The sequence below is a fragment of the Otolemur garnettii genome, unplaced genomic scaffold (genome assembly GCF_000181295.1).
Source record: "Otolemur garnettii isolate 467f Iridium unplaced genomic scaffold, OtoGar3 scaffold00070, whole genome shotgun sequence".
NCBI classification, from domain to species: Eukaryota; Metazoa; Chordata; class Mammalia; order Primates; family Galagidae; genus Otolemur; species Otolemur garnettii.
Window position 1 is genome coordinate 9,677,063 of NW_003852465.1, and position 14,045 is coordinate 9,691,107.

A 14,045-nucleotide genomic window follows, 5' to 3' on the forward strand; every position below is an offset into this window, starting at 1 on the left:
GCCACCTTAGGTGTACGTGGCTGGCGCCTTAGCCGGTTGAGCTGTAGGCGCCGAGCCCAGATACAGTCTTTCTAGAGTACTTTTTTTTTTTTTATATAAACTAGCTGTGTTTAGAGAATTAAACATAATAAACTTTATGGGTATCTCTCAGAAATTTTGTTTAGATAGCCATTATTGTAATAGTGAATGTTATGTTTCTGTTTCTCTCTCTAGAATCTTCCTGGAAAAAGAGACATGAATGAATGTCTGCAATGATACTTCTTGACAAGCAGTTGATACAGGAGAAGGAAAGATTAACAGCAGTGAGCAGAATTTCCAACAACCAGGATTCTGTATTTATAACTTCTAATTACAGCCTTCGGTTGCCGCTTAAATCAGAGATAACTACACAAGGCAAAAGGATACTTTTCTTCTGTATTTTTTGAAATCAAAGAAATTGCAATGTCTAGGAAACAAAGCCAGAAGGGTAAGATTACCCATGGGCTTAAATTGTTAGAAGCATAGTTGTAGAGCAGTGATCCCCATTTATATCTATATATTTAAAAACTGTTTCTAATAATGTGTTTTGAATGGCTTTACAAATACAGCTGTTAGATGTTAGCTTTGTGTAGTACTAGTCTGGGAATTAATTTGTATAACAATTGCTTTTCTACTTATACAAACATTAAATTGTAATATACTTACAGGAAGGCCAAATGCACCTTGGAGGAGCACTTTTGGAGAGTAAAAAAAGTGTTAGGAAGATGTGGTAGGAGACAAATTACTGCAGGGCATTCTTTGTCCTTTGAGTTAACATTTTACTGGAGAAAGGAAATGAAACAAGAGTAAATGCTGGTGGTTTTTGTTCCTCCTTCAGCTTTCCTTCCGGGACTGTCACTCTAGCTTCTTATCTCAAGTAAAATATAGGGTGCCAGAGAGTCAGGAAGTGTCAACGGTCAAGGGTAGTTGAATGAGGGGAAGGACAACAAAGGCTTTGTAAAACCATTTTCAACTTTCCTAGAATAGCTGCAAACATTTAAAGGGACAAATTTAACAATAGCACCAGAACTATTAATATTACATGTTACTGGAATATATTTAATAAAAGAATGACCATAGGTATCCTACCCTTTTCTCCTTCATTCAGTTTAACATTCAATTTAAAGCTGATGTTCTTAATTCAAAACAAAGCTCTGTAGATCCAAGTTTCACATGTTAAATTTGACAGAAATGCTTTTAAACTTAATTTTGACTTGGCAGTTCAAAAACGTTTTAAGGGAATAATATATCAGAGCTGCTTATGGTTTTGAAAACTGTAGTTCCATTGTATTGTATTTTCTTCATATAGACTTAACTGTATGAAAAAAATCAGAGTTTTAAGGAATGACTAGATTATACTGAATTATTTATGGAAAGAGATTTATAAAGTGAAAAACTTTTATAACCTCAATTTGTTTTTTCCTAGTCATTATAATTGTTTGTTTTTTCCCAGTAATGCTTGAAACATTGAGCATCTGTTTTTTCTCCTGCAAATGAAAAATACTGTGATAAAAATAGGATTCTGGACTTTGCAATTATGGACTCTTTAAAACTGGAGTCTTCGTTTATTTCATACTTTTCTGTCAGAGCTGTAAAAAAATTGTTGCTTTTTGTAATTGGTATCTAATTACTATAAAATGAACTTAAATTTTAGACCACATCATAGGCATTAAGTGATTATTAATTTTGATTAAACTTAGACTATGTTTACACTTTATTTGGAAAGAAAATAAAGTTTGTGGTGTTGGGACTTTTTCTGAGACAAAAATCTATGCATGTAATGATTTATATGTCTGATATTTGTTACAGAAAAGCACAAAGTATAAAATTTTGTCTCATTTATTGATTTATACATTTAGATTTTTTACTGTTTGGGGTTTTATTAGTTCAAATAATCTGTAATTATAATTATTTTTATCATCCACTTAGTAGATTTTGTTCTCTAGAGGCATCTCATTTAACAGTCATTTTGTAATGAGTTATGATTTATTCCATAATACACCATGTTTCCATATTTTCCCTTTGTCAATAATACTTGTATATTCCCTATTTAATGAAATATTTAGAGAAGTTAAATTCGAATAGCTCTGTTATAACTATTAATCTCTCAAAGCCTTGTAGCAGAAATTCGGTAGCCCAGTACTGCTCAGAGTGTGGTCCATGTGGTACTTGTCTGTGAGCTGGCAAAATATGTAGAAATGAAGAGTGTACAGAAGTTCTTTTATAGTGATTTGATAGTGCTGCAACATCTAAGCTCTTTTTAAAACAGTTTTACTGAGATGTAATTTAAATACTATAAGATTCACCCATTGTAACTATATAATTTTCTTTTTTTTTTTTGAGACGGTGTCTCACTGTGTTGCCCTCAGTAGAGTGCTGTGACATCACAGCTCACAGCAATGTCAAAGTCCTGGGCTTAAACGATTCTTTTGCCTCAGCCTGCCAAGTAGCTGGCTACTAGTCAATGTAGGCTGGCGTCCTACTCACTGAACTATGGGTGTAGTTACACATCATCAATCCCTCTTTTGTTTATGTTCCTCAGGTTCCAAAACTCTTTTACTTGTTTGGGATCAATTCCTGTTTCCTACCATAGCCCTGGCAAACATAGACTTTCTGTCTCTAGTTTTGCCTTTTCTAACTATTTAATATATATAAATTAATATGGTTTTTATATCTAGCTTCTTTGACTTAGTATGTTTTTGAGGTTTCTTGTGTTATTGAATGTATCAGTAGTTTGCTCCTTTTTATTACTGAGTAGTATGCTTGTATCTTCTTATCCATTTACTGATTGCTCCTTATTTGGATTGTAGTTTATGCTATTATGAATAATGATAAATTACGTACATTTGCTTACATGTGTTTGTATGGACATCTGTTTGCATTTCTCTTGTGTAAATACTTAGGAGTAGAATTGTATAACTTTCAGAAATTGCCAAACTATTTTCCAAAGTGGCAATATCATTTTATTATACAATCTCAATGGCGATTTCAGATTGTCCATATCTTCCCTAATACTTGGTATAGCCAATTTTTTAATTATAACTATTATTGGCCATTTGTGTATTTTTTGAGTGAAATGCCTATTCAAATTCTGTAGTTATTTTAAAAATTGGAGCCTTACTGTGTTCTAAGTGTTCTTTATGAATACTGGATACAAGTCCTTTGCAAATGTTCTCTCAATCTGTGGCTTATCTTTTAATTTTTTTAATAGTGTCTTTTAAATAGTGCTTTTTTTTTTTTTTTAATGAAATAGAGATGGGGTCTTGCTATGTTGCATAGGTTTGTCTTGAACTCTTGGGTTTAAGCAATCCTCTTGCCTCAGCCTCCCAAAGTGCTGGGACTACAGAAGTAAGTTACAGCACTTGGCCATATGAGTGAACTTCTCCAATTTTGGTAAAGTCCAATTTATCTTTTTTGTTCTTTTATGGATTGTACTTTTGGTATAATGTCTAAGAATTCTCTGCCTAACTCAGAGATGTAAAGATGTTTTTCTCAGAATTTATATAGTTTTGTCCCATACATTTAAAAGTCTGTGATCCTTTTTTTTTGAGACAGAGCCTCAAGCTGTCCCCCTGGGTAGAGTGCTGTGGCATCACAGCTCACAGCAACCTCCAACTCCTGGGCTCAAGCGAGTCTCCTGCCTCAGCCTCCCGAGTGGCTGGGACCACAGGCACCCGCCATAACGCCCAACTATTTTTTGGTTGCAGCCGTCATTGTTGTTTGGCAGGCCTGGCCTGGATTCAAACCCGCCACCTTGGGTATATGTGGCTGGCACCTTGTGATCCTTTTTGAGTTAGGTTTTCTGTGAAGTGTAAGGGTACCTATGATTATCTAGTTGCTATAGCCCCTTTTGTTGAAGAGACTGTCCTATGAATTGCCTTGACACCTTTGTTGAAAATGGGTTAACAGGCCTGGCATAGTGGCTTACACCTATAACCCCAGTACTCTGCAAGGCCAAGGTGGGTGGATTGCTTGAGCTCAGAAGTTCGAGGCAAGCTTAAGCAAGAGTCAGACCCCTGTCTCTACTAAAAATAGAAAAACTAGCTGGGGGGTAATCATGTATGGCTGTAGTACCAGTTACTCGGGAGGCTAAGGCGGGAGGATTGCTTGAGCTCAGGAGTTTGATATACTAAGTATCATGTTAGCTATAAGTTTTTCATGGATTATCATGTTGAGGAAGTCTTTTTTTATTCCTACTTGCTGAGTTTTTGCATGAATGGGTGTTGGGATATTGTCCAGTGCTTTTTTGCATATACAGTAGAACCTCTGTAAGTTGACCAGGAACTAGGCCTACTATATTGATGCCTACATGTGGTACATGTTTGGTCTATGAAAATAAGGTCAATTTAAGGAAGTGGTTGATGTAGGGAGGTGGTCAACTATGGTTCTACTGTATTTCAGTGGTTCTTAACTGGGATGATTTTTTTTTTTTGAGACAGAGTCTCAAGCAATTGGCCTGGGTAGAGTACTGTGGCATCATAGCTCACAGCAACCTCCAACTCTTGGGTTCAAGTGATCCTCTTGCCTCAGTTTTTCTATTTTTAGTAGAGAACAGGGTCTTGCTTTTGCTCAAACTGGTTTCGAACCAGTGAGTTCAAACTGTCTATCCACCTCGGCCTCCCAGAGTGCTAGGATTACAGGCATGAGCCATTGCACCCCACCTTAAGTGGGATGATTTTGCTCCCTGGGAGATATTTTCCAAGGTCTAGAGACTTTTTTGGTGATCACAACTCAGGAGCAGGATGCTACTGATACATGGTGGGTAGAGATCTAGGCTGCTGTAAACATCATATAGTGCACAGGATAGCCCTTCACAACAAAGAATTGCTCAGTATAAAATGTCAATACTGCTGAAGTTGGCTCAGCACCTGTGGCTCAGTAGTTAGGGCACCAGCCACATACACCAGGGCTGGTGGGTTTGAACCCGGCCTGGGCCTGCTAAACAACAACAATAATAAGTAAGACAAAAAATTGCTGGGCGTTGTGGCGGGCGCCTGTAGTCCCAGCTACTTGGGAGGCTGAGGCAAGAGGATCACTTAGCCCCAAGAGTTTGAGGTTGCTGTGAGCTGTTATGTCATGGCACTCTATCAAGGGTGACAAAATGAGACTGTGTCTCAAAAAAACAAAAAACAAATTAAACTGCTGAAGTTAAGAAACCTGGTCTGGGCTACCTGATGGCTCATGCCTGTAATCCTAGCACTCTAGGAAGCAGAGACAGGAGGATGCCTCCAGGTCAGAAGTTCTAGACCATCCTGAGTAAGAGTAAGACCCTGTCTCTAATAAAATAGAAAAACTGGCTGGGTGCCTGTGGCTCAAGCAGCTAAGGCGCTAGCCACATACACCTAAGGTGGTGGGTTTGAATCCAGCCTGGGCCCACCAAACAACAATGACGGCTGCAACCAAAAAATAGCTGGGCTTTGGGGCGAGCACCTGTGGTCCCAGCTACTTGGGAGGCTGAGGCAGGAGACTCCCTTGAGCCTAGGAGTTGGAGGTTGCTGTGATGCTGTGAGCTGTGATGCCACAGCAATGTACCCAGGGGGACAGCTTGAGGCTCTGTCTCCAAAAAAAAAGAAGAAAAACTAGCCAGGTGTTGTGGTAGGTGCCTATAGGCCCAGGTACTCAGGAAGCTGAGGCAGGAGAATCACTTGAGCTCAGGAGTTTGAGGTTGTTATTAGCTAGTTTGGGGCCCCAGCACTATAGCCAGGGGCAACAGAGTGAGATTCTGCCTCAAAAAGAAAGGAAGGAAGAAGGGAAGGAGGGAGGAAGGAAGGAGATCTGTTGATAGGATTATGTGGTCTTGCCTTTTATTAATATAGAATATTACATTACTTCATTCTCAGATGTTAAAGAAATTCTGCTTTTCTATAAATCCAGATACCCCATCATGGTATATAATTTTTTGTTATTTCTGGATTTTGTTTACTAATATTTTGCTATAGATTTTTGTACCTGTATTCACGAGTGATATAGGTATGTAGTTTTCTGCTCTCATGATGTTGTTTGTGTAATGCTCTGTCCTTACAGAATGTGCTATGTATATTGATCTGTTGTTGGGTTAAGTGTTCTATATATGTCAGTTAAGTCAAGTTGAGTGATATTGATGTTCAGTTTGTCTGTATCCTTTTTAATTTCCTGAGTGTTTGTCCTGTCATTTACTAAGAGAAAGGTATTGAAATCTTTAACTGTAATTGTTGAATTCTGTCACGTTTTCCCCCACATATTTTAGTACTGTTTTTTTAGGTGCATAAACATTTGTAATTGCTGTATCTTGTTGACATATTGTTTTTGTTTTTATTTTGGTAGGGGGACAGGATCTTGCTCTTTCAGCCCAGTCTATAAAGCAGTGACATGATCGTACCTTACTGTAGCCTTGAACTCCTGGGCAAGCAATCTTTCTGCCTCAGCCTTTTAGATACCGAGGAATACACATGCGTGCCACCACTCCTGGTTCTTCTTAAAATTTTTTTTTGTAGAGACAGGGCTCTACTGTGTTGCTCAGGCTGGTCTCAAACTCCTGGCCTCAAGCAGTCCTCCCACCTATCTCTGTATTATTCCAATTTTTATCATCATGAAATGTCCCTCTTTGTTTTTAATAATATTTCTTATCTTTAAGGATTTTAGTTTTATTTTTAAGGGACAGAGTTTCACTTTGTAACCCTCGGTAGAGTACTGTAGCATCACAGCTCACAGCAACCTCCAGCTCTTAGACTTAGGCAATTATCTTGCCTCAGCCTCCCGAGTAGTTGGGACTACAGACTCCCACCACAACGCCTGGCTATTTTTTTGTTGCAGTTTGGCTGGGGCTGGGTTCAAACCCACCACCCTTGGTATATGGGGCTGTTGCCCTACTCACTGAGCCACAGGCGCCACCCAAGGGTTTTAGTTCTTAATTTGCTTTCTTTTTTCTCTTTTTTAACATAGGTTGTTGCTGTTTGCCTAGGCTGGATTTAAACTCTTGGGCTGAAGAGATCCTTCAGCCTCAGCCTAACAAGTATCTGGGACTATGGGCTTTTGTGACTGAAGCTGGCTTTTTTTTTTGCGCAGTTTTTGGCCTGGGCTGGGTGTGAACCCACCACCTTCAGTATATGGGGCTGGCACCCTACTCCTTTGAGCCACAGGTGCTGCCCTGCAGCCAGCTTTTTAAATTAAGTTTTAATTTTTCTGCTAGTAATATAGCTGCTTCAGCTCTCTTATGGTTATTGTTGGTAGGGAATTTTTTTCATCCTTTTCCTTACTTCTGTTTGTCTTTTTGAATCTATGGTATGTGGGTACCATATAGTTGGATCTTGCTTTTTTATCCATTCTGAGAAATCTACCTTTTGATTATTTAATCTATTGACATTTAATGTAATTATCATATGATTGGGGTTATGCCTGCTACGTGTTCTACATGTCTCTTATTTTGTGTTCTGTTTCTCCTTTATTTCCTTCCTTTGTGTTCAAAACAAAATATATTTTTTATTGCCTTCCTTCCTTTCTCTCTCTTTTATATCTTTCTCTTCCCCCTTTCCTTCCTTTGTTTCCTTTTCTTCTTTCCTTCTTTTCTTCCTTCCTTCTTCTCCTTCCTTCCTTTCTTCCAGTGAATAGTTTAGATAATATGTATTGTATTAATTCTGTATTCTCATTTTACTTTCTGAGGGTGTTTGAAAAATAATTTGTCTGGACTTAGTAGACAAATAATAATGACTCTTATTATGATAATGAGGACTCTTCCTTCCCCTTGAGTACAGCCTCTAATACATGTGTGCTTTTTTTAATCCTAATTTTTATCCTGTATTTTTAGGGATTGCCTCTGTGCTCAGTAGTGACCAAGTTATTTGGACAGCCCAGAAATCTCAAGCCCATAAGGCCTTGATCCTATGTGGGCTGAGTACAAAGTTCAGACAGTTCTTAGTTCTGCTTTGGCTTTCACTTTCTGCCAGTTTCATGTGTTTCCCCTGTGCAAGTAAATACTTTCATGTTTAGCTAGGGATATATAGACAGCTTATTTATCTTTTCTGTGCTTTTCTCATTTGTTGGGGTTCTGTTACATTTCCTATTTGTTTACTACTCACTCAACTAAGACCCCAACTTCAGGTTAGCAAAGCTATAAGTTCTATTCATTTCCTACTGAGTTCTCCACTTCAGCTGACAAGTGGGTTTTCAAGTCCTTTCTAAATGGAGTTAGTTCTGGTTGTCAGTAAAGCTGCTGATTTTCATGGCTAGCCCAGCCCTGGTAAAGTGACTCTTCTTGAGGGAGCTAGAGATAGGTGAATAGGAGCAGCCTTATTCTAGGCAAGGAGTACACAGACTTCACTGTTCTTACCTAATGCTTTAGCAGTTTCTTGATAATTTATTGTCTGCCTTTGGTTGATTTCCAGAATTCTGAAGTGGTTTTTTTTGTTGTTGTTATTGTTTTGAGATAGAGTTTTACTTTGTAGTTCTTTGTAGAGAACCATGGCATCATAGCTCACAGCAACCTCAAACTCTTGGACACAAGCAATCATTTTGCCTCAGCCTCCCAAATAGCTGGGACTACAGGCTCTGGCTATAAAATGCCTGGCTCTTTTTAGAGGTGGGTTCTTGCTCTTGCTTAGACTGGTCTTGAACTCCTGAGCTTAGGCAATCCACCCACCTTGGGCTCCCAAATTGTTAGGTTTATAAGCCTGAGCCATTGCACCCAGCCTTTGACGTGGTTGTTTTTTACTTCTGTACAGTTTTATACTTGGGTTTTAAGGAAAGGACTTTCCAACCTGTTTATACCACCCTTACCCTAAGCTTGGTTTTATTGTATTTTGTAGAAGCATTGGTCTTCAAAAGATTAGAAATTAAAATAATGAACAACTTGTTCTTCAGTATAGCTTGAATAACACTGTAATTAAATAATGGCAACAGTGGGCAGTCTTTAGAAATTAAGTGGCCTACTTGTTCATGTGGCTTACTAGTTAACTAGGTAAAGATATTTTTGCCAGTGGGCGGCACCTGTGACTCAGAGGAGTAGGGCACCAGTCTCATATGCCAAAGGTGGCAGGTTCAATCCCAGCCCCTGCCAAAAACTACAAAAAAAAAAAAAAAAAAGCTATTTTTGCCAAAAATCTCCTATACGCTGGCTAGGCATGGTGGCCTCATGCCTGTAATGCTAGCACTCTAGGAGGCCAAGGCTAGGGGATCCCTTGAACTTAGGAGATTGAAAACCAACCTAAGCAAGAATGAGACTCCATCTCTACTAAAAAATAGAAAAACCTGGCTTTGGAGTGGGCATCTTTTGTCCCAGCTACTTGGGAGGCTAAGGCAGGATGATCTCCTGAACCCAGGAGTTTGAAGTTGTTAGGAGCTAGGCTGAAGCTCTGACACTCTAGCTTGGGGCAACAGAGTAAGACTCTGTTTCAAAAAAACAAAACAAAACAAAATGAAAACTCTTGTAGGCCTTACACTGGGATCATGTAAACTGTTTGTTGAGGTACCAGATGTCAAAAATTATGAGATAAATAAAGGAACCTTTGAATAGAAACCAAGGCAAAATATTTGAGAACCTGTTATATTTATGATATGAATTTATAGCAGAATAGACATGTGTAACTTTTTTTTTTTTGAGGCAGAGTCTTACTCTATTGCCCTGGGTAGAGTGCAGTGAGATCATCTTAGCTCACAGCAACCTCAGTCTCTTGGGCTCAAGCAATCCTCTTGCCTCAGTTTTCCTGTTTTTAGTAGAGACAGGGTCTTCTTCTTGCTCAGGCTGATCCTGAACCCCTGAACTCAAGGAATCCGTCCACCTCAGCTTCCCAGTGTGCTAGGATTATAGGCCAGAGCCACCGGCTGGCCTGACATGTATAACTTTTTGTCTTTTCCTGACTGATCTCTGAATCCAGCACTGGATAAAAGTAAGCAGTGGTAATGCAAAGTTAGTAGTAGGCTTGTTTGTGATTTCCACAGATTGCTATTGAATCTTACATCACTTCTAACTTAACTCCCTCCCTCCCTTTCTCCCTTTTTTTGTTGAGATAGGATCTCTTTCTGTCATCTAGGGTGGAGTGCAGCGGCACAGTCATAGTTTACTGCAACCTTAAATTTTTTCTTTTTTTTGAGACAGAGCCTCAAGCTGTCTCCCTGGGTAGAGTGCGATGGCATCACAGCTCACAGCAACCTCTAACTCCTGGGCTCAAGCGAGTCTCCTGCCTCTGCCTTCCAAGTAGCTGGGACTGCAGACGCCCACCACAGCGCCTGGCTATTTTTTGGTTGCAGCTGTCATTGTTGTTTGACGGGCCTGGGCTGGATTCGAACCCACCAGCTCAGGTGTATGTGACTGGCGCCTTAGCCGCTTGAGCACAGGCACTGAGCCTTGCATTTTTTCAAGTGATCCTCCTGTCTTGGTCTCCCAAGTATGTTGAACAATGGGCATGTTCCACCATGCCCAGCCCATTTTTAAATTTTTTTGTAAAGATAGAGATCTATCTATGTTGCTCTAATTTTCTTTCTAAATGGCCTCTCAAGAAGGATGAGATTGGCTCGGCGCCTGTGGCTCAATCGGCTAAGGCGCCAGCCACATACACCTAAGGTGGCAGGTTTGAATCCCCAGCCCAGCCCGCCAAACAACAATGATGGCTGCAACCAAAAAATGGCCAGTACTGTGGCGGGCGCCTGTGGTCCCAGCTACTTGGGAGGCTGAGGCAGGAGACTCGCTTGAGCCCAGGAGTTGGAGGTTGCTGTGAGCGTGATGCCATGGCACTCTACCCAGGGGGATAGCTTGAGGCTCTGTCTAAAAAAAAAAAAAAAAAAAAAGGATGAGATTAAGCCATTATAATTTTTTAATATTTTTTGAAGTCCTCATTTTGTCAGATATTTGTTGCCTCCCCAATCTGACAGTATATCAGAATCATCCTAGAAATAAAAATAATTTTTGCATCTCTCTTTCTCTCTCTCTCTGGGGATTGTACACTCGACTTTTTAATAGTCAAGATTGTTAATATTGTTTTAGACATAAACTTGTGTTTGCCTATTAATGTCTAGTTCTGTTTATGAAGTTGCAATAAGAGCAAATTCACAAATAGTGTACTTTTTTTTGTCAACTTCATCTGGCATGTTAAGTTTAGTTCTCTCTCCTCCTTTTTTCCCCCGCATAAGACGATTCAGCTACACATTTCACACTTGGTATTTAAATCTGAGAAACAGTGAAACAGTTAACTTGATTTTCATAGTTTATCATGCATGAATGTCCTGTAGTACTGTGCTATTGCTTAATTCTTTCTCTACTTCTTGTCTTATAGGAGCTACATAGATGTTTCCCTCCCCTCCTCTTTCCTATCTTTGTTTTTTATTCTTTCGATGTAAAAAGAAATCTTCATTTTGGTTTTCCCCCTTTTATTTATTTTATATATATATATATTTTTTTTTTTTTGAGACAGAGACTCACTATGTCACCCTCAGTAGAGTGCTGTGGCGTCACAGCTCACAGCAATCTCAAACTCTTGGGCTCAAGCAAGTCTCCTACCTCAGCCTCCCAAGAAGCTGGGAGGTCAGCTACCTCAGCCTCCCAAGTAGCACCCGCCACAATGCCTGGCTATTTTTTAGAGACGATGTCTTACTCTGGCTCAGGCAGACTTTCTGGGAGATACATTGCATTTTAAATTGGATCAACCAATCTTGAATCAACCTCTTGCTTAGAAATCTGCCACTCTGAATTCCTGTGCAAATTTTTTAGCAACTTAGTCCCAGAGCAGTGATTTTCAGCTGGTGTACTGGGAGAGGATCTTAGGTATGCTGTGAAAATTTTAAAGATCATTAATTAAATTATTATCGAAATAAGTTCAAAGCACAGTGTTTTTTTTTCATCTTTTTTTCTTTTTTTAGAGACAGAGTCTCGCTTTGTTGCCCTCCGTAGCGTGCCACAGCATCACAGCTCACAGCAACCTCCAGCTCCTGGGCTTAGGCAGTCATTTTGCCTCAGCCTCCTGAGTAGCTGGGACTATAGGTGCCCGTCACAACACCTGGCTATGTTTTTGGGGTTTTTAGCAGTTTTTGGCCAGGGCTGGGTTTGAACCCGCCATCTCTGGTACATGGGGTCGGTGCCCCACTCTTTTGAGCCACAGGCTCTGTCCCTGGCTTTTTATTGTAGTTTGGCTGGGGCTGGATTTGAATACGCTGCCCCATCCTTTTATTTTTTTTTTTTTGGATCAACATAATGTAAGTGTGCTGTTGAAGTTTAACTATAGGTTCAAGTGTGCTGTGAGGTAAAAAATGTTGAAAAAACAATGGCCCCAAGATTTAGGTGTTAACCAACCTTGTTTGTTTGGACCAGCTTAACCAGTGTAACGTGGCTTCTTGGACTTCATCGAGGGGTGTTTTCCCCTGTAGGTCTTGGTTTCCTTACCATATCTTTCCAAGGGCTCCTGTTTACATTTTTGGATGTTGTTACTTTGTTCTTCATCAAAATGTAGGAGATGAACAGTTTCCTTCAGTGTCAGCTCTTGAGTCTTTTCCTTTGGGCCATCATGTCCCAACTCTAAAATTTTTAGTTACTGTAGGATATACCTACAGTTCAGTCTTTCACTCTGAAAAAAATCTTCACCAGCCACATACACCTGAGCTGGCAGAATTGAATCCAGCCCGGGCCCTCCAAACAACAATGATGGCTGCAACCAAAAAATAGCCAGGCATTGTGGTGGACACCTATGGTCCTAGCTACTTGGAAGGCAGAGGCAGGAGAATTGCTTGAGCCCAGGAGTTGGAGGTTGCTGTGAGTTGTGATGCCACAGTACTCTATCCAGGGCGACAGCTTGAGGGTCTGTCTCAAAAAAAAAAAAAACTTCTACAATACATGATAAACATTAAGACGTTATGCCTAATCCAGCATGTGGTAATAATAAAACATGAAAAAAAATTATACTAAAGAAATAATAAACTAAGGGGCAAAGCTCATACTTTCTACCTTTTGATGTAGAATAGACTCAACTGTTTAAGTTATAGAGGGTAAGTTAATATTGTGTGTCACAGTCCAAGTGGTCAAGGTACAACTTACAGACGTGGTCAATATATGGAGGTCAGTCTTCCATTGAGTGCATGTAGTATATGTCTGGTCTATGGAAATTAGATCAACTTAAGGAGGTTCTACTGTGTATGTGTGTGTGCATACACAGAGAGTGCCAAAAAATGTATACACATTTTAAGAAAGGAAAAAACACTATTAAAATTGTAATACTCGGGCCAGGCATGGTGGCTCACGCTTATAATACTAACACTCTGGGAGGCTGAGGAGGGTAGATTGCCTGAGCTCATGAGTTTGAGATCAGCCTGAGCCAGAGCGAGACCTGTCTCTAAAAATAGCTGGGCACTGTAGCGGGCACCTGTAGTGCCGGCTATTCCAGAGCCTGAGGCAAGGGGATCACTTGAGCCTAAGAGGTAGACACCACAGCACTCTACCCAAGGCAACAAAGTGAGACTGTCTCAAAGAAACAAAATAATAATAAAATAAAATTGTAATACTCAGTATATATCAATATGCGCCAATAACAAAAGATGAATATAAGTCACATTGAGCACCTTGTGTATTACAAATTTAATAGTTTTTTTCATTTTAAAAATGTGTATACATTTTTTGGCACCCTCTGTGTATACAAACATAGTTGTTAAGAGATAAGATAGAAAAATAAGCTTAGCAAAAGTTGTATATTAAGTTATTATACCAAATGGCTTTCCATTTAACACTTAATGTTATAAGATGATGTTACTTTCTTTTCATATGTAATTGTGCTACCCCATTATCTCTCTAAATAGATTACAAGTTCTCCTAAAGTATTTAGTAAATATTATATATGCTTTTGCTTAGTATATATTTGTGAAATGAATTAATTCTAAGGTTAGTCAGAATGAGAAATGATCATCTGATTATAATAATTATGATTTTAAAAATTCATGAATTCTTTTTTTTTGGAGACAGAGCCTCAAGCTATCCCCTTGGGCAGAGTGCCCTGGCATCACAGCTCACAGCAACGTCCAACTCCTGGGCTCAAGTGAGTCTCCTGCCTCCGCTTCCCAAGTAGCTGGGACCACAG

The 14,045-nt window shown here is 39.5% G+C and overlaps 1 protein-coding gene across 1 annotated transcript in view; it reads left to right on the forward strand.

Annotated features, from left to right (window-relative positions):
• Positions 1-14,045, forward strand: part of SPATS2 (spermatogenesis associated serine rich 2) — a 128,961-nt gene that overhangs the window by 57,379 nt on the left and 57,537 nt on the right. The window contains exon 2 of the mRNA XM_003793612.3: positions 214-466. Within this exon, the coding sequence (XP_003793660.1) occupies positions 442-466 (25 nt within the window). The 5' untranslated portion in view covers positions 214-441. The remainder of the gene's footprint in view (positions 1-213; positions 467-14,045) is intronic.